At 44.3% G+C, this 27882-nt stretch overlaps 1 protein-coding gene across 1 annotated transcript in view; it reads right to left on the bottom strand.

Moving 5' to 3' along the window:
- Positions 1 to 27882, bottom strand: part of STS (steroid sulfatase) — an 86234-nt gene that overhangs the window by 48266 nt on the left and 10086 nt on the right. The window contains exon 5 of the mRNA XM_065900117.1: positions 18079 to 18215. Within this exon, the coding sequence (XP_065756189.1) occupies positions 18079 to 18215 (137 nt within the window). The remainder of the gene's footprint in view (positions 1 to 18078; positions 18216 to 27882) is intronic.

Raw genomic sequence — 27882 nt, 5'->3', positions numbered from 1 at the left:
CAGCAATCCCACTACTGGGCATATACCCTGAGAAAACCATAATTCAAAAAGATACATGCACGCCAGTGTTCATTGCAGCACTATTTACAATAGCCAAGACATGGGAGCAACCTAAGTGTCCATTGACAGAGGAATGGATAAAGGAGATGTGGCACGTATATTCAATGGAATATTAGCCATAAAAAAGAATGAAGTAATGCCATTCGCAGCAACATGCATGGACCTAGAGATTGTGATACCAAGTGAAGTAAGTCAGACAGAGAAAGACAAATGTATATCACTTATATGTGGAATCTACAAAAATGACACAAATGAATATATCCACAAAACAGAAACAGAGTCACACAGAGAACAGACTTGTGGTTGCCAAAGGGGAATGGGATGTGGGAGGGATGGACTGGGAGTTTGGGATTAGCAGATGCAAACTAGTATACAGAGAATGGATAAACAAGGACCTACTGTAGAGCACAGGGAACTGTATTCAATCTCCTGTGATAAACTATAATGGAAAAGAATACGAAAAAGAATATATATATATATATATATATATACATACATATATATATATATGAATCACTTTGCAGTACAGCAGAAATTAACACAACATTGTAAATCAACTATACTTCAATAAAAGATAAATAAATAAGTAAATACATAAAATGGATGCCGTTGAGAGCAGAGCCCAGGACTCACTACAGCAAGTGAGGGATGTGTCACCTCGGTGGACAAATGGATGGGGCAGGGGTCACGGAGGAATAGAGCAGAAAAGAACTTCAACACCGCCACCTATACAAGTGCGGTGAAGGGGGCCAATTAAATGGCTCTACTCTCTCTGTCCCCTGTGGCCATAACATGCCTTTGTCTTTACCACACTTTCTTACATTGCCTCTAGGTTAGGATTCCATTTCTCTCCTCTTTAAAAAGATCCACGTAAAGAAGCCCAATAAACATGGTGGAGGGGTTCATGGTCAGTGGGCACGGGGTTCAAGTATCAGACTTCAGGAGGCAGCCCAAGTGTGTAGATGTCTGATTCTGCCGTGTAGACAGCATCGGAGACTTAATAGGCTTTGCAGAGTTGATCTGCAGCGGTTAAGCAACCGTCGACCTGGAGATCATTCTTCCCCCTCCTAAAACAAGCGCAAGCCCTCCAGCCTCTCCCTAGGCTGCTTTAAGAGCAGAATGAGAAGCTGATGCTAAACAGCAGATGGGTGACCCTTTAGACAGTGGGCACGGGAAGATCAGACCCTGGCCAGTGACCTCACCTCCAGCACCGCGTAGACCTGCCAAGCAGCAAATGAAGAAGAGAGAAAGACAAATGGATATCGCCCTTTGGATTAGGAAATGCTCCACATGGGACTCTAGGGAGATTGTGAACAGAGGGGTTAAAACCTTTCTCCCGTGAGAATAAAGACCCTACCCCAGGAGATGGCCATTCTGAGGATGGGCATCCCGGCACGTGGCATGACACGCGAAACAAGGTCACGCACAACAGAGCTCCGGATGACAGCAAGTGGAGGTCCCCTGCGTAGCCACAATGAGCTAAGGGGCTTCCTGGTTTGTGTGGGGTGAGGAGGGGAAGGACACGTGTAGCACACGATTTGTAGTTCCGTGCATCACACTCACGCACACACACACACATGCAGGTGGGTGTGTATTCGACCCTGGGAGCCGTCAGCACTCACAAACCTGTGCTTGTCCTAAGTCTGTTTATACTGCCCTGGTCACAGGTTCCCTTTCTTTTTGAAACAATTTTTAAAATTTATTTAATTTTTAAGTGAACTTTTTCTTTTGAGATAATTATAAATTCAAAGGCGATTGTAAGAAATGATACAAAGAGATCCACGGTAAAGTACTTAGTTTCCCCCAATGGTAACATCTTACAAAACTCTAGTAGAATATCACTATCCTAACTATCAGTTAGGATACTGACATTGATACAGTCAATGTCAATGGACAAGGTTTGCATCAGTGTAAGGATCTACGGTTGCACTTTCATAGCTACATTCACTTCCCTCTGGCCACTACCCTTTCCTTAATCTTGGCATCCCGTCCATTTTTATAATTTTGTCATTTCAAGAATGTTACATAAATGTAATCATGCAGTAGGTAACCTTTTTAGACTGTTTTTTTTTTTTTTTCTTTTCGTTCAGCATAATCCCCTTGAGATTCATCCAGGTTGTGGGTATCACAAATTCATTCCTTTTTTCATGCTGGTATGGATGTACCATTGTTTGTTTATAGGTTGTTTCCAGTTCAGGGCTGTTATAGGCAAAAATGCTATAGGCATTTATGTAAAGATTTTTGTCTAAAGATATATTTTTGTTTCTCTGGGATAATGGCTCAGGAGTGCAATTGCTGGGTTAATGGTTGATATATGTTTAGAATTTTTTAAAAAAGATACCACACTGTTTTTCAGAACGGACAGGTTCCCTTTCTTTCACCCCAGTTGAACGGACTGCTTCCTCCTCAGCCAATGATGTCTGAGCCAGCCTCGCTCCTGTGTGGAACAGCTGTTTTGTACAGAAGCATCCCCGAATGAGGATGAGGTGTCAAAGAATGGAAGCATCTACGCTACTGGCATCTATGGTCATTCCTTCTGTTTCAAAATAAACAGCAATGCCCTTTCCTTTCTCTTCTTCCCCTTGGCTTAACTGCCAAGCAGCACCAAGCAAAACCCAAATGCCAAGTTGCAGAGACAAAGCAAAATGACTTTTCTCCGAGTCAGCGCTCAAAGCTTCCAAGATTGTCCAAGATGCTTATTTCTTGTAGGTTTCCGTCATCCTAATGCACGGCTTGTTTACTTGCTAAAAATCAGATGCATAAATGCATTTATAAGATGGCTGTTACCGATGAAATCTGGTGGGCAGGCAACGGGGGTGTCGACAGAGTTATCTGACGGGCAATTCTACCCTCAAATGATCAAAGTTAAAAGTGAAAATGCTGGAATCTTGTCATTTTTGCTCTCTTCTGGCTATTGTCTTACTTCAGAATGAAAAAATACTGTGACAACACTGCTCCTTCTCTAACAATTTTCTATGAGCTGGGAATGTGAACGCGTTGCCAAAGTCACATTTTGCCAGAAGATCATGGAGCTGAATGTCACTGAGTGTTGGTTTTAAAAGTTAAGTAACTGATAAACCTGCACATTTTTCTGTAAATTAGAGCCGATGGGTGCATCTGCTGTCAGTGACCTTAATAAATGAAATCTTCTGTTAAGGGCAGCAAGCACCCAGCAAACTCCAGAAACGACAGAGCTTTGCTCTGTTTTAGTTGTTTTGCATCAGTGGTATCTGGGGTACCCACCGGACAAGGATCCATTTTGGTTGGAGAAAGAGTTTGTTTAGGGATATATGCTACTTGATGGCCTGGCTTTGCTTTAAATATTTACTGGTTGGGAGCAAATCAAATGACTTATAGAGTCCTCCGTAAAGAGACTTTCCTTCCCAACTGCTTCCATCCTAAGGTAACTGAAAAGCATAAAGTCATAACCGCCCCCAACCCAGGGCTACGGCCGCCATATTGAGAGATGCAGCCAAGTGGGTCAGCCCAGAAACCACCTGCAAACACACACAGTTATCTCCCTGCAGACTCAGTCAGCGGCCCTGAATTCCCGATCCACAGGGTTTCTTGGAGATGCAGCTCCTTCAGCCTGTATGCAGAGCCATGTTTCAGTGATCTCAGATGGCAAAGACTACAGAAAGATGCTATGGATGTAATAGGGAAGAACCTCTGTATTCTATTACAAGTTCATCACTGAAGGGATGGTGCCTATATACCTAATGGCCCATCTCTGGGGACCCTGCGCTCCAGGTCATGAGCATGAAGCTAAAATACCTTTGCTTAGCTCACAGGAAACATCCTGACCAGGTCCCCCTGTGAACGACCGCAAGAAGGAAGAAATGAACACATCCCCTCCAGAGGCTGACCAGCACCAGAAAATGTTTGACTTTACTCCCTCCCCTTTTAGTGTAAAAGAAGCCCGAATTCTAACTTGGGGAAGATGGGTCTTTGGGACACTAGGCCACCACCTTCTCGGTCTGCTGGCTTTCCGAATAAAGTCGCTACCCCTTGCCCCAGTAACTCGTCTATTTATCGGCGTGCTGTGCGGTGAGCAGCATGAGCTTGAACTCGGTCACATTAACTCCATTTCCTCATGGCTACACATCAAACCAACAGGATGTCACGAGACACGTGAAACTGGCACCCGCGACATCAAAGGCCATTTGCTCCCCTTTCCCACCAAAAAAGACTAAGAGAGTATAGTTCGAGGAGAGATGGTGAAGTGCGGACACACAATGAAAGTTGTGTGTGTAGCTGTCATAATCCTAACGGACATCTATAGCGTTCTTAACACATCCTGGACAGTTTCCAAGATGGCCCAGCAAGAGAGGCAGTGTTTTTTTTTGCAAAGTTTTTCTTTTTAATTTTTTTTTAATTGAAGTATAGTTGAATTACAATGTTGTGTTGATTACTGGTGTACAGCAAAGTAACTCAGTTATACATATTCATATTCTTTTCCATTACGGTTTATGTTAAGCTTTCCAGATGTACATATACATATACCAGTTTGCAACTGGACAGGCAATATTAGCATCCCATTTTACAAATGAGGAAATAGAGGTCCAACCAGAGAGGTAACCTGCCCCGGTTTACCCAGGTTTGGAGCAGGTAGGGTGGAACCTCGGGCCTCTGGTCCCAAAGTCTATGCCCTTCCCTGACAGGCCCACTGCCGTCAAGATGCAGAAGCCACGTCTCACGACGACATCTGTCACAATAACACTATGTGGGGTGTCACAGCAGGGACCTGCATCAAAATTCTGCCTCTGCCACTCGCCAGCTGTGAGAGCTTGCTGGGACAAGCCGGTTCCACCTGTGTGCCTTGCTTTGCACATCTGTAAAATGTGGTAATGCAGCCCCCACCTCACAGGACTACATGGGAATTGCTACGGAGGCACGGCACCTGGAGAGAGTAAGTGGCAGGCGAGAGAAGATGCACATGCTTACTATTGGGAGAATCAGTATTGCTAGGGAGCCAGGTGGTGGCGGCGTGACAACAGGACGGAGTCTGAAGACGCAGTGAAAACCACAAGGGCCAGGACTAGAGGCAGGAACACAACACCAAACCTCTCACTGAACACAGCCAAGAGCAACTCCATCCGTAACAGCCTTTTTTAAAAAAAAAAACTTAATTTTTAAAAATTGGGGTATACTGGTTTTACAACATTGTGTTAGTTTTTACTGTACAGTGGAGTTCCCTGTGCTACACAGCAGGTTCTCGTTAGTTATCTATTTTATACATAGTAGTGTATATATGTCCATCCCAATCTCCCAATTCATCCCACCCCTGCTTTCCCCTGCTTTGGTGTCTACATGTTTGTTCTCTATGTCTGTGTCTCTATTTCTGCCTTGCAAACCGGTTCATCTGTACCGTTTTTCCAGATGCCACAAATATGCGTTAATGTACGATATTTGTTTTTCTCTTTCTGACTTACTTCACTCTGTAGGACAGTCTCTAGGTCCATCCACGTCTCTACAGATGACCCAGTTTCCTTCCTTTTTATGGCTGAGTAATACTCCATTGTACATATGTGCCACATCTTCTCTATCCATCCGTCTGTCGATGGACCTTTAGGTTGCTTCCGTGTCCTGGCTGTTGTAAATAGTGCTGCGATGAACATCGGGGTGCATGTGTCTTTTTGAATTACGGTTTTCTCTGGGTGTATCCTAACAGCATTTTGAGAACTGTCTTACCTGGAAGAAAGGGCTCAGCTCATGAACTGCCTGCCTTTGTTGGAACCGCACACTCAGAAACATGGTTATAAATGTCTTCCAACAATCCCGTATTTTTTTCCATCTTCTAAAAGTAAAGATCGATACAGCTTTCACTCTGTTTTTTGAGGATTCTAGAAACAGGATGAACGTGCGTCCTAACTCTCTTTGCAAAGGTGACTCATCTAGAAGGAACATGACCAATTCAGGACCATCAGGGGAAGGCAGAGCAGGACCCCAGGCATGCACCTTGAGCTTTGGATGCAGGTGGGATCCACACAGGTGAGGGCAAGTGGAAACATGGCACCTGCCAAACTGCTCCCTCCTCACTGCCCGCAAAGACATTTAGGAGCAGAGCAGGGACCTCCCTTTGGGGATATTTGGGGATAACCTCTCCCCTGCACCATCTGAAGGCTTTGTGACCCCGGCCAGGTGGGACAGTAACACCAACAAGAAACAGGTAGTGGAAGGGGTGTGGCTGCCATCCCTGTCTGCCCTAAGATGCTTGACACCAATCCCCGGGGGTGTCAGGACAGGTGTGAGCCGATCCCCATGTCCACTCACAGGGTAGACCTTCCTTGTCAATTGTCCCGTGCTGGTCCCCATGGGAGGAGATCCCCGAACTACAGACACCTGATATACAGTGGCTGTAAGGACTCCACTGTTGTGAAATGCACAGAGACCTGAAGGAAGGGCCTGACCTGCTGCCTGCTGCCCAGAGGCAAGGTACAGCATCGGGCCACAAACACCCGTCTTACTCAAGTTCTGCAAGGTCCCACACCAGCCAGGCGGGCTACCCAACCAAGACCAATACCTATAATAATGGACAAATGACATTTCATGGGGACACACACACACACACGCACACGCGCGCACACACACACACACACACACACACACATTCCTCTCCATAGATTAAACACCTAACTGTTAAGCATGAGACCATAAACATAATGGGAGGAAATATAAGACAAATGCTATATAATTTGGTGGGTAGAGAAAGCCCTTTTTAGCCAGTTATCAATCCCCAAAGTCAAGAAAGAAAGGCAGTCAAATCTGACCATGGGAATTCATCACAAGGGACTCTATAAATAAAATGAAACTACAAACAGAAAAGCAGGAAAAATATTTGCAACATATAAGTAAAATATTCATGTCCTTAATATGTAAAAAGCCAATACAAATCAACAAGAAGACCCACAATCCAACAGAAAAGTGGCCAAAAAATATGAACAGGGGATTCTTAGGAGAAAAAAATACAACCCTGGACTAAAATGTAGTCTCAACTTCACATGCAGCAGAAAGGGAAATTTAAGTAGTGAAAGAGTATTTTCCACCTGACAAACTTACAAGTAAAAATATTGGGCTGGCCAGAAAGTTCGTTCGGGTTTCCATAAGATGTTATGGAGAAACCCCAACGAACTTTCTGGCCAACCCAATACTTTCAGAATCACACTGTTAGAATCATAATTCTAGAGTTGGTAAGATTATGGGGAAATTAACATTCTCATAGATCCTCAGTGGGTGTCCCCCTGCTGTGGAAAAAACAAGGGTAAGTCATTTTACTCAGTCACTACTAAAACTCAATTTTTAAAGACTCTTTGATCCAGCATTTTAATTTTGGGAATTTTTTCTTTAAAAAAATGCTCCAACAAGTTCATCTAGAGATACAGAGAAGAATAATCATGACAGCATTGCTTGAAACAGAAAAATAAAAATTTGGTGGGAACTCAGATGTCTCTCCCAGGGGACTGATTAAGTAAACCACAGTCTAAGAGCAAGGACATGAAGATTGAAATGCTGATACTGAAAAATGCCTAAGTATATATAGGTAAGTGGAAAATGAAAATTGCAAAACAGCGTACAGAGTTTGTATAAAACACTCTCAATAATAGGCATTGCATCTTAGTCTTATATAGCACTGGCAACATATAAGACAGGAAAGCTATGGAGTGATCCATGAACGAGGTTACCTAATAGGGGTGGGGTCACATGGGGCGATCCCTTTCTCTTGCTTGTGTCTGCATTACTTGGTTTTGCATAACATGGATGACGCTGGACATCAGAAAAAGCATTACATCTAGTGAGGAGAACATTCAACTTAAAAAAAAATCCAGATGACACTGACAACAATTTAAAGACTTCTTTTCTCTTACAAAAGGGTATATGAGATGCAGGTAGACAGGGCCCTCAGAACTCTGCTCTTGAATTCTGTGGAGCCCAGAACAAAAGGGTGACCTCGTCCTGATACACGACAGCCCCTGCAGGAATAGAAAACTGCCCCAAAGTAGCGGCACAGAAGAAAGCATGATTCTGGGCTGGTCAGCGATCTTTCACACCCACTGTGTCCACCAACCCATGCCCTGTCATTCACAAAGGACTGAAACATACACTTCAGAAACTGTCAACAATGGGAAATCTTGGCATAGGTGATTTGATTTTCATGTATCGTAAATTCATTTCCTTCAAGGCCGCAAGGAGTATGAACCTCAATAAACATATATTCCATATTACTCAGCCATCAAAAAGAATGAAATAATGCCATTTGCAGCAACATGGATGGACCTAGAGATGATCATGCTACATGAAATAAGTCAGACAGAGAAAGACAAATACCATATGATATCACTTCTATGTGGAATCTAAAATATGACACAAATGAACTGATCTACAAAACAGAAACAGACTCACAGACATACAGACTTGTGGTTGCCAAGAGGGAGTGGGGTGGGGGAGGGATGGCTTGGGAGGTTGGGATTAGCAGGTGCAAACTATTATATATATATATAGGATAGATAACAAGGTCCTACTGTAGAGCACAGAACAGGGAACTATATTCAATATCCTATGATAAACCATCATGGAAAACAACATGATAAAGAATATATATATATATGCATAACTGAGTCACTTTCCTGTACAGCAGAAATTAACACAGCATTGTAAATCAACTCTACTTCAATAAAATTTAAAAAATAAACGTATATTCCAGTAACAATACCCCATATACTATTTGCAGAAGCCCTCCATTTTGAAAGTTCACAGTAAGCTCTCCCAAACAGCCTAACAGCACATTTTCTTAATTTTTTGGTACATGTCCTGAAACTTAGTGTCTATCTTTGTTAATTGAGCATAGTAGTTTTTTTTTTTAATCCTGTCTTTTTATTAAATAGATTTGACAATCGTGGAAAGAGAAGGATATGTAGGTGGGTCTGTATTAGTCACTCCTTTACACGTACAGGTTGTCATCATTTCCTGTTCAATGTTTTCTTCAAGTTTCAAAACTTCGTTATGTATCTTGCATTCAGGTAAACAGCGGTCTGTAATGGAAAGGATTTCATTTCTCTCCTGTCTAGATCTGCTTGAATGAAAAATCTGTTCATTAGGCAGAGGTTTTTGTAATACCAGACCCTGTCAAAAGTCCCAGGGATGATGCTGTCTGCAGGCTCTGTTTCCTGATTATCTCGGTAACCAGGGATTACGGTGATAGCACTGGAGGTCATAATTTATCTGATTCAGAGCTAAACTGCCGTCCCAAGCATATAGCTAAGATTTGATAGTCTGGAATAAACTGGTGCATTTCCTTTTTAAAAAATTCAATTTCCACTTTGGGGAATTAGCATCTCACGGAAGTTATTGAATTAAGCAAATTTTACAAACTCATGCATTTTTTAAGGTGTGTTATTAAGGATGCAGTTGAAGAGAAAATGCAAAAGGACAAGTGTAAACACACACATACACACATACACTCGCTCTGTCTCCCAGACGACTTAAAATTTTTTCAAAATTCCAAAAGGGAATTTTCAGTGAAGGAAAGCACCAGTGAGAAAATAAGATCCAGGCTGTTGCTTGAGCTGAGTTTTAATAATTGTGTCACTGACGGCTTGGGATTCAGAAGAAGTGTTGGCTGAATATTCAGAAGTATGGTTAGCAGAGGCGACTTCGTGAAAAATTCAGCTGCTGGAGCTCCTTACCATATCATCCTTGGAGGATGGGGCTTGTGAAAATGTACTGACCCCACTTGATAAATGACAACAGTATTTTTGTTGTTTGATTAAAAAAAGAAAGAACACTGACCTCTTTAGGAATCAATACGGGACGGCATATGTAACTTTCAAAAAAGTTGCCCTCTCTGGGTACAAACTATTAGGTATAAAATAAGCTATAAGAATGAACAACACAGGGAATATAGCCAATATTTTATAATAACTGTAAGTGGAGTATAACATTAAAAATGGTGAAACACTATACTGTACACCTGTAACATAATATTTTACTTCAATACAAAAATTTAAAAAATAAAAAAATATAATAAGATGCCCTCTTTCACGCATTAACAAAGTTTTTTTGGGGGGGTGGTTTTTTTTTTTGGAAATCGTAATGCTAGCAATTTGTGGTGAGCTGATACTACAAATGGGTACAACGCATTTCTTCTGATACTTATCTTTTTTATCAATTTCTTTGTATGAGCTCTTTCTGTATCACATAGATTTTCTTTTCATTTTACATAGCTGTCGCAAAGGCTTTTTAATCGATTTTGGTCTGGCTAGCTTCTTCTTTTGACATCAGGAAATAATAGATTTTGTCATTAAATCTAGCAATCTTTTCCTTTAAGTTTGTCCTAGTTTATCCTTCCCCCGACCCTTTCCCCTTTGATAACCATAGTTTGTCTTCTACGTCTGTGAGTCTGTTTCTCTTTTGTACATAAATGCATTTAGTTTTTAGATTCCACACATAAGTGGTACCATATAATACTTGTCTTTCTCTGCATGACTTACTTCACTTAGTGTGGTAATCTCTAGGTCCATCCATGTTCCTGCAAATGGCATTATTTCATTCCTTTTTATGGCTGAGTAATATCCCATTATATATATGTACCACATCTTCTTTATCCATTCATCTGCTGATGGACACTTAGGGCTGCTTCCATGTCTTGGCTGTAGTAAATAGTGCTGCTATGAACATTGGGATGCATGTATCTTTTTGAATTAGACTTTTTGTGTTTTCTGGATATATGCCCAGGACTGGGATTGCTGGATCATATGGTAGTTCTATTTTTAGTTTTCTGAGGAACCTCCATATTGTTCTCCACAGTGGCTGCACTAATTTACATTCCCACCAACAGTGTAGGAGGGTTCCCTTTTCTGTACACCCTCTCCACCATTTATAGACTTTCTGACGATGGCCAGATGGCCATTCTGACTCATTGTGGTTATTTGAATTTCTCTAATAATTAGCTACGTGGAGCATCCCTTAATGCAGAGCATATTTTTAAACAAAAATGCAAATTAAAAAAAAAAAAAACACATTTAAGAATGGCCACCACCTCCAACCTCCGCTGCAGAAGACTGGGCAATACACGTGCTTTCCTTCAGAAGCTTAAGAGTCTTATGACGGAACGCTCCACGTTCTGGTTCCTATGACCTCAAAGTGCACCCCCAGCAGGGCTCATGACCTCGGGCCCAATGGCTACAAAGTGACAACGATCCACGTGTTACGAGCACCCAGCTCTTAGTACCGCCTCTGAGTTGACAGATGGGGCTTCACTGCACAGGGCTGGGAGCTTTTAGAACACATGGACCACGCCTGTTCCGCCCCGAAACCTCTTAAAAGCTGGGACCTTCCACTGGTGACCCACCCCTGCAATAATTTCCAAGCCCCGATTGTGACTGTCTAACTCATGAAACTGGAAGTTCAGCTCCTGAACACGTGGTCCCTAATGACTCAGCATTTCTCCCTGTAAAGTCCACCGTGAGCCCTCCAGCCCCCCGCCCAGCCATAAACTGCCAAGGTCCCCATCTCTGGTGTGTCCCTGTCACTCCATCTCTGGTGTGGCCCTGTCACTCCAAAGGTGCCCGCTGAACACCCTGGCTTCCCAGTCACTTCATCTCTTGACGTGAGACGACTGCATCCTGGTCTTTCACTCACCATCCTAAATACATGCCGCAGGGACCTCCCCGGTGGTCCAGTGGTCAACACTCTGCGTTTCCACTGCAGGGGGCACGGGTTCCATCCCTGGTCGGGGAACTAAGATCCCGAATGCCACACTGCGTGGCCAAAAAACAACAAAAAAAAAACTAAATACATGCCATGGATCTGGGAACAGCTGGAATTGTTCTACTCCTGAAATGTAAACACGTTCACCTTGTCCTAGCCTGCCAACACTTTTCCTACCATCCGATTTGGACCGCCAACCTATCACCTCCCAAGCCACCAGTCCCCTTCCTTCTCCCTCCCCCTCCCCTACTCTGCCAGCCCAGTCGCTCTCCTGACGACCACCCAACTCTCCCGTCCAGTCGTGTTTTGTGGTATACCCTGGCAAAATCTCAGTCATCCGTCAACTCCTTGATCCTTCTCTCTGCCCCTGCATCGGACTGGAAATCACTCAGTCCCCACATGTGGATGCCAACACTCAAATCACAGTCTCCAAACAGCTGAGCTACACACAGTCTGATAAGTCATCCCTGTGCTCGAGTTCCTCTGTGCTTCTTCAAAAGGAATATCCATGAAACTAACACAACATTGTAACTCAGCTAGACTTCAGTTCAAAGAAAAGGAATATCCAACCTCATTGACCGCCAGCTCCTCAAATATCCCTCGCTTTGCAATCTGATGCAATCCTGAAGTTCACGGTCGCTGAATGCACTGCTGCCTTTCCACCTCTTCCTTACGTGATGTCTCAGAAGTCCTGGTTGGCGCTAATCCTCCTTCCTTGAGATGCTCCTCACCCCTGAGTGCCATGACCCTACTTCTCCTCGTCGTTATTCTCATCCTCTGGCTGTTCTTTCGTTGTTCTTTTGGGGATCCCTCCTGTTTTGCCCTTCCTTTGAATGCCTACCTGCCCTTCCATTTTCAGGATGCCTCAGAAACAAGCACATGATTTTCACTTTTTTTTTAATTGGAGTAGAGTTGCTTTACAATGTTGTGTTACTTTCTACTGTACAGCAAAGTTAATCAGCTCTACGTTTACAAATGTCGCCTCTTTGTTGGATTTCCTTCTCATTTAGGTCACCTCAGAGCACTGAGTAGAGTGCCCTGTGCTCTACAGTAGGTTCTCATTAGTGATCTATTTTATACATAGTATCAATAGTGTATATTGATACACTATTGTAGTATATGTCAATAGTATATGTCAATCCCAATCTCCCACGTCATCCCACCCCACCCTTCCCCACTTGGTGTCCATACATTTGTTCTCTACGTCTGCGTCTCTATTCTTGCCCTGCAAATAGGTTCATCTGTACCATTTTTCTAGACTCCACAGATATGCATTAATATATGATATTTGTTTTTCTCCTTCTGACTTACTTCGCTCTGTATGACCGTCTCTAGGTCCATCCACGTCTCTACAAATGACCCAATTCTGTTCCTTTTTACGGTGGAGTACAGATTTTCACGTTTTAAAGAAGGTCTCATTTATCAAGAATGAAGCATTTAAAAAATTCAAGATGGAAAAGTGACGTATTGAATCCCAAGCGAAACACACAACCTTACAGCTCAGATAACACTCTCTATGGAACAGAAGAAGGACGAAGAATATCGACATTGCAATGTTAGTTCTCGAGAACTAGAAACAGGGAGGTGGATTTTGAAACTTTTATCCTGGATTAAGATGGAGATACAACTTGAGTCACAAGGTGCTCGACTGCTTTTAATATTCTTGCAAAGCCATCGAATCCACTGCCACACGTTTTGGACCAGTATCCACATGTGTAAGAAAAAGCCATGCTTTCCTAGCAATTCCAGCACCACAGTCAGGGCCTTACAACTTACAGGCACCTGCTCCCCGTGAGTTGACCTTGAAAAATTACTTACTGGGCACCTACTATGGGCCTGGTCTACAGCATTCTAAAGAAGATGTCTTCTCCAGAAACTCAACCAGAGCACTTTTGCCTGAGTAAATGCACCCGTCACTGAGGGGTTATTCACCGTACACTGCATTTCAGACTCCAACAACTATTTTAATCCAAGAGTTTTAGAAACAGTCCGTTTTTAAACGGATCATTCCTTAGACCTATGTCCCATAAGCCAAACCCTGGTTAGAATTCTGCTGTATGTTTGAGGGACTTGGACCAATCCCTAAGCCTTCTTATTTTCAGAGTTTCCTTGGGTTTCTCGAGGCTCTTGGGACCATCCTGACCTCCTGCTAAATGAGGCTTTCCAATGTATACTCCATTTGCCAAGACAGATTTGACGTGTGGCCAAGAAAGCTCTGTGGCACATGGCTTACTACACGGCAGGTATGGAAAAGGATTCATTCTGTACCATCCCCACCGGCTCGCCTTTCATGAATTCATCCATTATTTTTCCTTCCGCTGGGTTCACTGTTCTATCCCTGTACCCACAGACAGTGGCGCTGCCCAGAGCCCCAACGGGAAAATCACTAGCTGGAGAAACTGAGGTTGCCTTATCAGACACGGCCCGTAGGGATGCCAGATCACAGACCCCAAGCAATTGACAACCAAACTCCTGAAGACTTCCGGGGTCCCACTAAGAAGGTCGGTGTTCCTTCCACGTAAGAAGAAGACTTAGTGTTTTTGTTTGAAAGAAAGAATCTCACGTAAGCCACGGGGTCCCAACCCTTAGAAGTGGCAGGGATTTTTTTTTTAACTGAAAGGTTTGATTTGAAGTCAGAGATTTATTTTTATGTTCACCTCATTGTTCTCGACTTGCATTCTCTTTGTAGGTTACAGAATTTGCTAGTCTCATCCTGAGCAAACTTAAAGCGCATGGCAGGCAAATTCCACCCGAGCCCCTGCAGCTGTGAGCACTGGAACGGGGACACGTCACAGATAACAAACCCCTGGCGGGAACCACTTCCATCCCTCCACCCGCTCCCTCTGCCCCCCACCCATTCACAGGTCTCTGGTAGATGTCATTACAACAGATAGAATGACACGCACCCGCCCCCCTCCCCCCAAAGAAAAAATACTTGGAGTGCATTGGAAAACACTGTGATTTTACCCATTTGTTCCTCCCCCAAAGCTGTGCTGCTTGAGAAGCTGAAAGTCAGACTCGGCAATAGAGCCCCGACTGCCCAAAGGCTTCACCCGTAAGTGTGCCCTGCTGAAATGGTGAGGCCGGCCACCGGTCACATACGGAGACCCTTCCCCTTCGAAACCACTCGAGCGTTATCTGCACCTCCCTCGGGACATTCATTCATTCCTTTCTGCTCTGGGTTATTACAAGATCAACTGGAAGAATCTTAAACCCCTTAGGAGCCCCTAAATTCTCCTAAGCCAAGGTCTCATCATCATTGCATTCTCCCTCAAAAAAACAAGGAAACAATGTTAGGCACACAAATGGCATCTACTAGAGGTGATGAATGAAGGAACCGGCTCTTTCCCTGTGACTTACTGTTGACTGTAAACCACTCTGACGCAGCAGGAATGCTGCCCTGATTGTTGACAGCACGAAGGGAGGGGACACCCGGACCAGGTGCAGGGCACACACTTCGTAGGCGGTGGCTGTGAGTATTAGAACATTGCCCACCCCTCGAACTGCATGGCAGTATTCGAGTTCCAGGATTTCAGCTACCCCTGCCAGCTTTTACCGCGAGCTCCACGGCATAGACCTTACACCACATCTGCGCGGTCAGTCCTTCCTGCGTCATGATAACAAGACAAGCTACAGAGATCACACAGGTAAGAATAAGGCCATCTAGCACCATGATATGGAGTGAGATTGGCCATGCGGACAATTAAGTAAGAAAGGTTCTTTTTTTTTTTTTTTGCGGTACACGGGCCTCTCACTGCTGTGGCCTCTCCCGCTGCGGAGCACAGGCTCCGGACGCGCAGGCTCAGAGGCCATGGCTCACGGGCCCAGCCGCTCCACGGCATGTGGGATCCTCCCGGATCGGGGCACGAACCCATGTCCCCTGCATCGGCAGGCGGACTCTCAACCACTGCGCCACCAGGGAAGCCCCAAGAAAGGTTCTTTTTATGAGTTTGCCTTTACAGGTACAGAGAAACCCACAGTGCGGAAAGTTATGCTGCATATAACGATGTTGCCTCCAAACATTTAGAAAGAAAATGCTCTAAAGGACAGAGATGTGCCCTCTCTGGGTAACATCCTGTAGCTCAGCTGCCCATGGTACTAGCAGCGTTTCTTTTTAAGCCAGTACTCTCATGTTATTTTATTACATAATTATCCAGAGTGCTACAGTCCCCTTCTGTGTGACAATAAAAGGCTCATTTTGGAAAGAAGGAATATTCCTCCAAATGCTCAGAGGTATTTGTAAAACAACAGAAACGTCCTGAGAAATGAAGGTAATGGTTTAAGGGAAGGATTTTTATTTTTTGGCAAAAAAAGAACACAATCATCTATTAATATGATATCAGGGTCTAACGCAGATCTCGAAGATTAAAAAACATTCTCTGTTTTATTCAAGAGGGACCAGTAGCAGGAAAACATTGGAAGTTAGACTTTTTTAATGAGTCAGGGTAGGCATGTGTACTGCTCTAATTAAAGAAAAATTGATCAGTAAGTGTGATGACACCAGCATGAGTTTGCTTGCTAGCCAACAAACGTCAGAGAGGTGTACATGAAACCTGTTACACTAACATATAACGTTCATTAAAGAGATAAAATATTCTACTGACTCACACCACGAAGTACTCTACTGATTTACACTACTACGGTGTGGAAAATGTATACTAATTTACATGTACCGTTTTAAGAATGAAAAAAGAAGGCAGGCCTGTATGGGTGTATGTCAAAGCCCTAAGTATAATGAATTCTTCTTACGAATCTCATTAGGCAGGTTGTTCTGGTTTTGTTTTTCCTAGTACGTATTCAGCATCTGTGCTCACTTCTGTTATCTGACAGCATCACAGACAAGGTTAGAAAAGAAAGAAACTTGGAAGTTACCTCGTCTGAATTCATCAGGCCCACAGGTTTAAGACATCTCTCAAGTTCACAGAGATAGTAACAGAAAGAGCTAGAAGCTAGAAGAAGGGTGCAGTCATCTTGTCCAAAAGACGGTGCTCCTTAGAAGATTTAAATGAAACAAAACTTGCTCTTGTCATTCCCAACGTTGGTGACCAAATCATGCTCAGTTTGCTTTTAATACAAACCAACCAAGAAACTCTGCGGCCATGTTCAAACACCTCCAAAACATCTCGATGAAAAAACTATCAATCCAGGGCATAAAAAGAAAAGGAAGGAAGAACAAGAGGGGCAGGGGGTGGGGGGAGGAAAGGAAAAGAAAGGAAATATGCAAAAATCTTAAGCAACCTGTTCACGGGTGCCATTTGCTCAATTTTGTCCAATTTTGTCCAGATGGAGCGAGCAACGTCACCATAAGAGACATCTCTGGGATAGATAGGCATTGAATGCAAAGTTCAGAACCCACTGATTTTTCCATCCCTTTGCTTAACCTACAGACTCTGGCTTCCTCTACACTCTGTGGAATAGACTCAAGACTGCTCAGCTGTGCAGAAGAAAGCACGGTCACCATGATCTCGTGTCGATGTGCAAGACACCGTTTAAAAAGGAAACCTCAGGGCTTCCCTGGTGGCGCAGTGGTTGAGAGTCTGCCTGCCGATGGTCCGGGAAGATCCCACGTGCCGCGGAGCGGCTGCGCCCGTGAGCCATGGCCGCTGAGCCTGCGCGTCCGGAGCCTGTGCTCCGCCACGGGAGAGGCCCGTGTACCGCAAAAAAAACATAAAAAAATAAAAAGAAATAAAAAGGAAACCTCAGAAGGAAGTCTTACCGGTACCTCTGAAAAACACGCTACGTTTCTCAGAAATAGGGTAATCTGCTTAGGGAGAAGGGACACAGAGAGCAGGGTAATCCCTGCCGTCCTCACAGACGCAGCAAGAAGCACACAGCTGGAGAAGAAGGAAACACAGTGGGGCTCACAGCATCCACGAAGACCGCAGCGCTACTGCCTCGAGACTTACCAAGGCCGTAGCCCATGGCGAGTCCTCTGCCTCCCGAATCTACCCTGCGCCTAACTTTGCTACAGGCAAGGGGCTGTTCACATTGAATTGCTAAAAGAATAAGTGGTGATAAGGATTAACGCTTTGATTCATTTTCTTCGTTCATCTCTTTGATCACCAGCCCACAGACCCAGACTCCTCTTGCTGCTGTACCCATCGGTAAACACAAGCATGGACTCGGGGCTGAGATGCGTTTTGTATTCTGCTTACCTTTCACAGTTAGTGTTTTTTGAAACACAAAAACAAAAAGCACGTGCTGTCTCTAAAGGCATTGGGGACATAGGTGGAAACTCAGAGGAAGTAAGATAGAAGCAGGAAAAGCCTCAGTCACATTGGAAGGACAGACTGAAGATAAAGGGACACATACCGACACTCCAATCCATTTCCTCGGCAGCATCTCCATAAGCGCCGTGTTTACTTTTGCCGGCAAAGTCCTTCGAAGAGAAGAGAGCCGTGTGCATGTGCAGGAAAGCCAGGACAAGCAAGAAAGGGGTCTTAGCATTCCTGAAAAAAACCCCAAAATCCAAGAGCAAAATAAACATGTTGGCCACCGTTGTTGTTTGTTTTTTATCCTGAAAGTGAAAATGTTTATTCCCTTGGTTAAAAAACATGGCATTTGTAATTTTTCGGTCTCAAATGATAATATCAGATTCAGCATACTAACTGAGGAAAATTAAATCAGCTCCGACTTAATGGCAGTGAACTCTTAAAAAATTTTTATTTTGTATCGGAATATAGTTGATTAACAATGTTGTGTTAGTTTTGGGCATACAGCAAAGTGATTCGGTTATCCATATACCTGTATCTGTTGCTTTTCAAACTCTTTTCCCATTTAGGTTATTACAGGATATTGAGTAGAGTTACCTGTGCTATACAGAAGGTCCTTGTTGGTTATCTCTTTTAAATATGGCAGTGTGTACGTGTCAATCCCAAACTCCCAATCTATCTCTCCCTGCTACCCTTCCCCACTGGTGACCATAAGTTTGTTCTCTAAGTCTGTGAGTCTGCTTCTATTTTGTAAATAAGTTCATTTGTATCGGAATTTTTAAAAAATTTTTATTTTGTATCGGAATATAGTTGATTAACAATGTTGTGTTAGTTTTGGGCATACAGCAAAGTGATTCGGTTATCCATATACCTGTATCTGTTGCTTTTCAAACTCTTTTCCCATTTAGGTTATTACAGGATATTGAGTAGAGTTACCTGTGCTATACAGAAGGTCCTTGTTGGTTATCTCTTTTAAATATGGCAGTGTGTACGTGTCAATCCCAAACTCCCAATCTATCTCTCCCTGCTACCCTTCCCCACTGGTGACCATAAGTTTGTTCTCTAAGTCTGTGAGTCTGCTTCTATTTTGTAAATAAGTTCATTTGTATCAGTTTTTTAAGATTTCATGTATAAGCAGTATCATATAATATTTGTCTTTTTCTGACTTACTTCACTTAGTATGATAATCTCCAGGTCCATCCATGTTGCTGCAAATGGCATTATTTCATTCTTTTTAGTGGCTGAGTAATATTCCATTGTATATATGTACCACACCTTCCTCATCCATTCCCGTATGTTCATAGCAGCACTATTCACAATAGCCGAGACGTGGAAGCAACCTAAGTGTCCATCAACGAATGAATGGATAAAGAAGATATGGCCACCATTCTGATTAGGATCAACCTATGATTACACGATGCAGTTTGAAAATTCAGAAAATACCACTGAATGATGCTGAATACTGAATCTCTTACTTGGGGGATGGCAAGTCTCTCTCCATAGGTAATCACTGCACCCTCTACAGTTCAGCAGACTGATGTGCTATGTCCTTGAGATATTCTCCAAAGAGACAACTCAGAAAAAAAAATGTATTGGAGACTGACCTACTTTTTTCTTGAATTCTGTTCTTCCCTCTCTCTCTCTGAAATTTATATGGATCGAAGCACCTACAAAACTGTATTCTTTCTGGAAAACACACACGCGCGTGCGCACACGCTCCTACCTAGTAAGGACACTATATTGAGTTGTCAACTACTTAGAGCCACAGTTCAAAGCCAGTTCAACTCTGCGTGCCGCCATGTTGCCCACCTTCTCCTAGAGAACAAGTCTCCTGGCAGGAACACTCCACTGTCAATACTGAATTTTGGAAGTTGAATGGAACGTCCTCTGAACTGGCCTCAATCTGTACTTTAGTCGAGAGAGACGGATGGTACTGCAAAAGCTTTTCGTAGTTCAGAGTACACCTAAACCTAGCCTGGTGGAATTGTTGAGAAAGCACAGATGCTGGAGCATTATAAGTCCCTGGAGCGTTAAAAGTCACTGGGCACATGTGGTCCTTGGGACAACTTCCAGGCAGCATGGTTACTGTAGGGAGGTCTGGGGGTTCACATCTGAGTCTGCTCAAAAGGATCAATTAGTCACATCACTTCCTCTTGACATCTAGTGGACGTCTGAGAAATGCACTCAGTTGCTGTGTTTCAGTTGCAGGCAATAGCCTTCTCCTATACCTTATTCCAGGCGACCATCAGCAATTCCTTTCTGGCTAAAAGGGAATACTGAGTGAGTGCCCTTTTGAAGGCTATCAGGGCATAAATGAAGAAGGGAATGAATGCATTAATGGGTGAATGAATGCAATTTCTGATAAAGCATCTGCTGGTCTCCCCAAGGATCACTTATATGCTCTCCTCCTCCCACTAGACCACAGGCTGGGGCATGTCACCTCCATCTGTGGATTCCTGGCACCAGCACAACGCCTGGCAGGTAGCATCGCTTCCGTAAACCTCTGTTATTCAATGAAATATTGCATTAGCTCTTTCAGCTTCAAAAGTACCACCCAGACCTTTAGTGAACTACTTGGGACTCATGAATGCAACGTCGTTCATGTAAAAGTTGCTCTACAGCAGGTATTATTATATATATGCGTGCATATATATTTTATATATACAAAATAATATATATACACATATATGTATAACTATTTTATACACACACACACACACACACACACACATATGTGTCTGTGTGTGTGTCTACCTATATATGTAGATCTATATCTCCAAACTTCTAACCTAAGTCAAAAGTCTCTGGCTGTTTTGGAGGAATCACAACCTGTGTTCGACATCTTGGCCATTGAGCAAAAGTTCTAAAGGAAGAATCTATTTAATTCAAGCAACTAGCAAAGGTTCTAAAGGAAGAATCTATTTAATTCAAGCAACATTGCTTGTATTTGTTTACTTACTGACCTAACCCCTCATGATAACCAAAACCACTTCAAATTTACAACTGGGTCTCACAAATGCCGTAACTTTACCTTTAATAAATAAATGGATGACACTCCTCTAAATTCATTTTCAATTTCCTAATGTGAATACAACTTGGGTTCCTTCAGCTCCTACCGCACTTGTGGGTCAACTGCTCACATCTACTGAGTATCACACTTTCAAGGTCGCTCGCTTTTGGGAACGGAAAATAAACACAAAAGAACACACTATGAGTGAGTCAGGCACTTCCTGTTCTCTGAAAACAGCAACTTCAGCAACTTGCTGTTGATTACTTGAATAGTGTTTTATATTTCCAGCGCTGGGAGATGAATTCTGTCACATGTTTTTTTTCTTTTACAAGAGTATAAAATGAAGAAATACTGTTATTATTTCACAGCTAGGATAGCCAAAAAAAAAAAAAAGGTTATAAGTGGCTTGCCCCACTTCTCTCAGTAACTAGAGTTTGAAGGCAGGAGAATTAGAACCCACCACCTCTGTTGTATAAATCTCACTGTTGCCTCTCAGAAAGAAAAGAAGAGATATTCACGTGCAGACAGACGCACAGGGGCTGTCATCCGATCTGATGATATTTGCATAAGCGTGTGTACCAAAGGCATCCCTTGGCTATCTCAAAGGGTACATACCCTTGAAGACCCTGAAAGAATTGAGACTAAGCCATGGGACACCATGGACTTTGGCCACACAGGTGGCCTGTTCAATTTCCACCCTAGTCATTCTGGGCGCACGTTTCCTCACAACTGGATACACTGTACCTCCTTCTCAAGAAGCAGATTAGGGCGCTAAAAACTGGCTTGGATTTCCCAAAATGAACATAAAATCTCACTCTTCATACTCATCCCAAAATAGACAGTTACATTACGAATGGGTACAATTTCACTGCCACCTGAGGCTCCTCTGCTCTCCCATTTATCTTTAGACTTAGCGTTAAGGAAAATAGACAAGGAAGCTTAAAAACTCCATTTCCTAAGCATGTACATGGTCATAACTTAAAATGCAGGATGTGGGCTTCCCTGGTGGCGCAGTGGTTGAGAGTCCGCCTGCCGATGCAGGGGACACGGGTTTGTGCCCCGGTCCAGGAAGATCCCACATGCTGCGGAGCGGCTGGGCCCGTGAGCCATGGCCCCTGGGCCTGCGCGTCCGGAGCCTGTGCTCTGCAACGGGAGAGGCCACAGCAGTGAGAGGCCCACACACCGCCAAAAAAAAAAAAATGCAGGATGTGATTGGCAGAGAAGGATGAGCTACTGCACGCCCAACAGCTTGGAAAAAAAATAAGAAAACTGAGGAAAGAGGCAGCCATTAACATTACTGGCATTTTATAATCACAGGGATCACGAGATGAAGGCATTTGAAAACGTGAGGTGAGGATGAAAAAACAAAGGATAAAGTGGGGGCAACAAGCAAACAAGGGAGCCCAAGACGAACGTCCTTCATAAAGAGGGCAGGAAGAACAGGTGAGTCCAAGAGGTACCCCTTTGGGGCTCAATCAATGACCATGGGATGTGATTTCTGTCTTGTAATGTAGGGGGACCCTGGGTGGAAGGGGAGAGGGTCATTCATGCGTTGATTATAAACAGGCACCTATGTACAGAATTATTTTTCTGTAATCTCTTTGGCATCCAGTAGACTGCCCATGACAGATACCAGCCAAGGTGCTAGGTGTCCAAGAGGATTGATGAGGTTTTATACACAAAACCCAACCCTGGAACATTTAGGGAGACGTACCCAGCTGCACAAACTCCGAACCACGAAGACTTACCCTCCGGGAACAGAGATGTGGTCAATGCAGCGTGGGCGTGTGGGCTGGACGGACATCCGCCATTGCTGCCCTGCACACATCCTGAGATGTGACTGACAGCTTGATCGTTGGTGTGGGGGGAGGAGCCCTTGCTCAGCCTTATCCTTCAAGAGTGCAGGAAAGGCCATCGTCCCTCGTTCAGAAGGCCCAGGTCTCTCTTCCTCTCTACGACCTTGAAAACTAAATGATGCTGGGGCAAGTTGGCGGGAGGGAGATCTCTCCATAACTGCTTCGCTCCTTTTTTATTAGCTGGAGTACTTCAGTAAACAACTCTCTTGAGAATTTATTGCCACTGTCTCGCACGCTGTGTGAAAAGATAGAACTTTCAGCTGCTACATGCCTTCCCTCTATTTGTTACAAATACAGAAGGCAGCTCTGCACCTTCCCGGCAACCTGCAATCACTCCAATCTCAGAGTCAGAAAGATTTACATCCCGTCCACGCGTGAGTGAAACCTAGGCAAGAAGATGGCTATGGCATTATTATTATTTTTTTTTCTGTCTGCCACAGTCTTCCATACGGTGTTCCTCTTCTCAAAGTCTGACCTTGATTATTCACCGAGTGTCCCCATTTGAGTCAGCGTCGAGAATGACAGGAATGCAACTAGGGACGTCTGTGCATTCCTCCTGAGACCCCTCAGATGCTGGTGATTAGACTAAGGCATAAACCAGGTAGCGCTGTCAACAGTCACCCAGCCGGAGTCCGTGTGACCACCACTCTGTACGCACAGAGATGGACACACCTGGCTGTTCACTTCATCCATCCAGGCCTTTCGCATCTATTCTGCCCACGTGACTCCAAGCACTCACAATATAAAGCTAAGCTGGACCGGCTCCTGCCATCAGCAACCCACAGTTCAGACAAGACCATCAATAATTGGTCTCAGCTGCTTTAAGTTCCACGATGGAGCACATCAGAGGATGGATACAGAGAAGGAGAGTGAATCTCAACCTGGTAGGGGTCAGGACTCACTCCTGGAGAGAGAGAGAGATTCCAGAAGTTCCTGCCGTGTGCTTTCCATAAATGCATCGGTGTCTGAGCCACTGTCCCCTGGGTGCTATTCAGATACAGCAGTGGACGATGGCAGAGACGTAACCTGTGTACTCACCCGGTGAGCTTTTAAAAGCACACTTCCTATGGCATGTGGCCCCAAACGATTCACTGAACACTTCAGAATACATTTTTTAAAACAAAAACCCCACTATATGGATTTTTACCGCTAACTGAAACATACCACTAATAGGATGACGATTAGTTGGGACGGGGGAAAACCTGGGAACAATTTTAACTTTCTACTTCTTTACATTTTTATACTGCTTTGATTTTTTAAAGTAGCACATGCTATTTTCAAAACCACAGAAAAATGAAGTTCTATCTTAAATATAAAAACGAAGACAGGAAAACCATGAAAGCCACCTTTCCCCCACAAAAACAGAGGGAAAAGAAATAGATACCCAGGTGTGAAAGTCGGTTTGTGTAACGAGATTTAAGATGCTGCCCTGACTTCAGTCATGCTGGCATCCCCCCAGCTATGACAAGCACCCCTGCTTCCCCACAAGCACCCTAGCTTCCCCACAATGGCCTCATCTGTGAAGCTTCACGACGGGCTCTCTTTGTGAGACGATCCTTCACAGACAGCCTTGCCTGTGACTCTATGTGACTCCTATAGATTATATGGCTTTGTACCCACAATGGGGTACAGTGAGGACGCCCGACTGGAGACACCATCCATAATCGGGCGCAACCCTCCACGCACAGCTGGACTTCAATCAAAGGGCTTGAGGTCAGCCACACGCCCCATTCCGGAACAGGTGGTGGGAAGATTCTTTGATGCTTCCGGCTTTAAATTACCTGGCATTCATTCGTTAAGTGTCCTAACCCGGAGGTATTGAACATCTGTAGGAAAAAAAGTCAAATTTCTTTATGCTTCAGGTAGAAGCAAAGAAGTAACATTTGAAATCGTTGTAATAGGAGATTTGACACTAGGGAAGAAGATGGATTTCCAAACTACTACTGTTTCTGCTTCTGCTGCTTCTTCTGTTTTTGCTTCCACTTCTGTTTCTGCTTCTTCTCCTCTGCTTCTGTTTGTGTTTCTTGTCTTCTTCCTCCTCGTGTCCCCCTCCTTCAAGTCTATGCTTGGTCCCTGGCAAAGACGACAGGCTCACGACAAACTGACGAGAGGCCCTGTCCACTCTCAGCTTTCTAGACGGAGCCCCTTCCTCTCTGGAGAAGGACCCCCGCCCAGTTAAGTGGACACAAGGATCCTAATAGACTATCTCTGGGGACAATGCAGGTGGGAAATGAGTGGGGACTGCCTCGCCGAAAGGTTCATCGTGACTTGTCCTGGAAGCAGGTAGAGGAAGTATGGCTGAGTAATCATGCCAAGTGCTCAGGAGTGCCCTAAAAGGATGGGGGTACAACAGCATGGGGGTGTGCCCCCTTGAATGGACCCTCCAAGGGAAACAAACAAGACTGCCTGTGTTACCCCATCCCAGGAAATCTGCCCTGTCTGGGATACCTCTGTTAGTAGGTGGATGCCCAATATAAAGATAGGTCATCTATTCTACAGGTTCCCTCCCAGCCTGGACCCACGAAAGAAGCACATGCAGGATGTGAGCAGACCACCCTCACGCTTCACCAGAGGGAACCAGGGAAGTGAGTATAATGGGGATCCCTTCTAAGACGTGGAGCACACAGCAATTCACTCAACATCAGGACCGAATGCTAAAAAACCAGGCCAACATTTTTTAAAAATCGAGAAATGTCCAACTTAAAAAAAATCCCCCGGAATAGTCCCCCGCACACACACAAATCGGTATTTCTGATTTCTCTGGAACGTTGGGATGCTGGGAGTACCACCCGCACTCCTTCGGGACAGCAGTTAGCAGGAGCCCTCAGGAGTCAGCCATCCGAATGCACTGCACCAAATCCAGCTCCCTCGGGCCCCAAGCCTTATCCCGCCCAGCACGCATTTCCTTGCCAGCCGGGGCCTCAGCGTATTTGCGCCTTAACGCCTGACGTACCAAAGCTCACACCTCCTGACTCCCGTTTGGGTCATAATCCTGGGGCACCAACGAGATCTGGGGGTTTGATGAAAAAGGGAAGGTCTGAGCGTGCTTTATCCAGACTCCATTCAGGTAGGAATGCCGTGGGCCTGGACCCAGGATGGCTACAGACAAGCGTCCTCCAGAACCGCATTCCACCTGCAGCTTTTGCTCAGCCTGGAAGGAGGGGCGCGTCCAAAGAACCACTCCCCGTTCCTAAGTTCATGTCCTGCTGCCCGATGAAAGGTAGAAGACGAACTAAGGGACTTCCCTGGTCGTCCAGGCGTTAAAACTCCGTGTTCCCAATGCAGGGAGCCCAGGTTTGATCCCCGGTCACAGCACTAGATCCCACATACATGCCGCAACTAAGAGCCCACATGCTGCAACTAAGACCTGGCGCAGCCTAATAAATAAATAAATATTAAAAAGAAAAAAAAGGAAACCAATCAAGTAGCATCTACCCTTACTGAACAAGACAATTCTTTGATTATTTAACCTTTTCACTTTTGAACGTGTCTGTACGCGAGTGTTTCCCTGTGTGTTGCCCTTAATCTTTCATCTGGTTTACTTTTCTCACCAAGAACTAAAGTCAATGTCGCCCCTATTCTTTTCTGGCTTAAACTAATGAAATGATCCCTTTGCTCCAAAGAAGCTTTGTGTCCAATCACAGCTATTCATCACGGCCACTGAGACCACAGCCCAGCTGGCATGGTGAAAGGCTAGGCTGGAGGTACCCTGTAAATGCATCTCGGGACCCTGAGTGTGCAAAACGCTGACAGCACTAGGACAGGATAAAAGGTCAGATATCCGATGATACATTTATCAGCTGTCACAGGGCTGAGGGCGTTACCATGACACAAGCGATGCTTGTACAAAGGCGTATTTATTTACTATAAAACTGCGGACTACAGAAAAGGTCTGGGGTGGGGGGCTCTTCCCCAAGACTCCCCACCAAGGGCAGGACATTTCCCTGTGGATGTTACTGCCCGCAGTCACTCATACTCCTCATAATTCTGATGTCACGTGGCTTCCCTGTGGGGAGAGGTCAGGGATCAGGGCTTGGTAAAGTTAGAAAAAGGGGATCTTACAACTCTGGGGAATCCGATGAAAAGTAGAACTCTATGTCATCTCCAGCTTTTGGACTTGTTTTCTGGTAGACCCTAAAGGACACTTCCATGAAGCAAAAGAAATATCTGAAAATGAGCTTACCTGAAAATGGTTACCTTACCTGAAAATGGTTACCTTACCTGAAAATGGTTACCTTACCTGAAAATGGTTAGCATTGATTTCACTTTTGATTATAGGCTTTAAAGCTACAAACACACACACACACACGTGTGTGTGTGTGTGTCTGTGTCTGTGTGTCTGTGTGTAATGTCAATGCAACTCCCATAAACCAGGACCTGGAGAACAGAACACTCCTGGTAGATTTCATATGCAGTTATGAATCCAGTAACTGGATACCCTAAACTATACAAATTATGTGGGTTTGCATAAAGTCATCACTTTGGAATGTTTCTTCAGAGTGAGGGTGTCTTTACTGGCAGAGAAACACACAGTGGTTCCTTTCAACTGAAATGCTTTTTCTAGCAACGAAACGCCGGTTTCAGTGACTTTAGGGAGCGAAGGGGCCAACAAATCTGGCTCTTGCCGTGGCAGAAATGACCCGGGTTCACCTCTCTCTATGAAGGACGATTGGAAACGTGAATCTCTTTCCACCCGCTGACATCGCACCTTTTTCAACGCAGTTCAACCCGAACTAAAAAACTACCCTGGGAACAAAATTAACTTGCTAACTTCACCCGTCACCACGTAGCCTTTATCTTTTCGGAATACTCAGCCACTTCTCCCTCGCCACGGTTAAGGATTGTACTACGAACGTGAGTTTATCTAAGAATTCCCAGGTGTGTTCTCCTTTGAGGGCATGGGACCCGGACGCTTCCATCTGGAGAAGGGGTATTGAATTTCCTAGTCTCCTTCCAAATAATCCACACTCGAACCTTACTGGTAAGTCTGCAGAGTATATATGGCAGCAAGGAAGGCAGCCAGCTTGTTATGGTCCGC

The sequence above is a fragment of the Phocoena phocoena genome, chromosome X (genome assembly GCF_963924675.1).
Source record: "Phocoena phocoena chromosome X, mPhoPho1.1, whole genome shotgun sequence".
Classification (NCBI taxonomy): Eukaryota; Metazoa; Chordata; class Mammalia; order Artiodactyla; family Phocoenidae; genus Phocoena; species Phocoena phocoena.
Note: the sequence above shows the minus strand (reverse complement) of the source record. Positions and strands in the feature narration are given on the sequence as shown.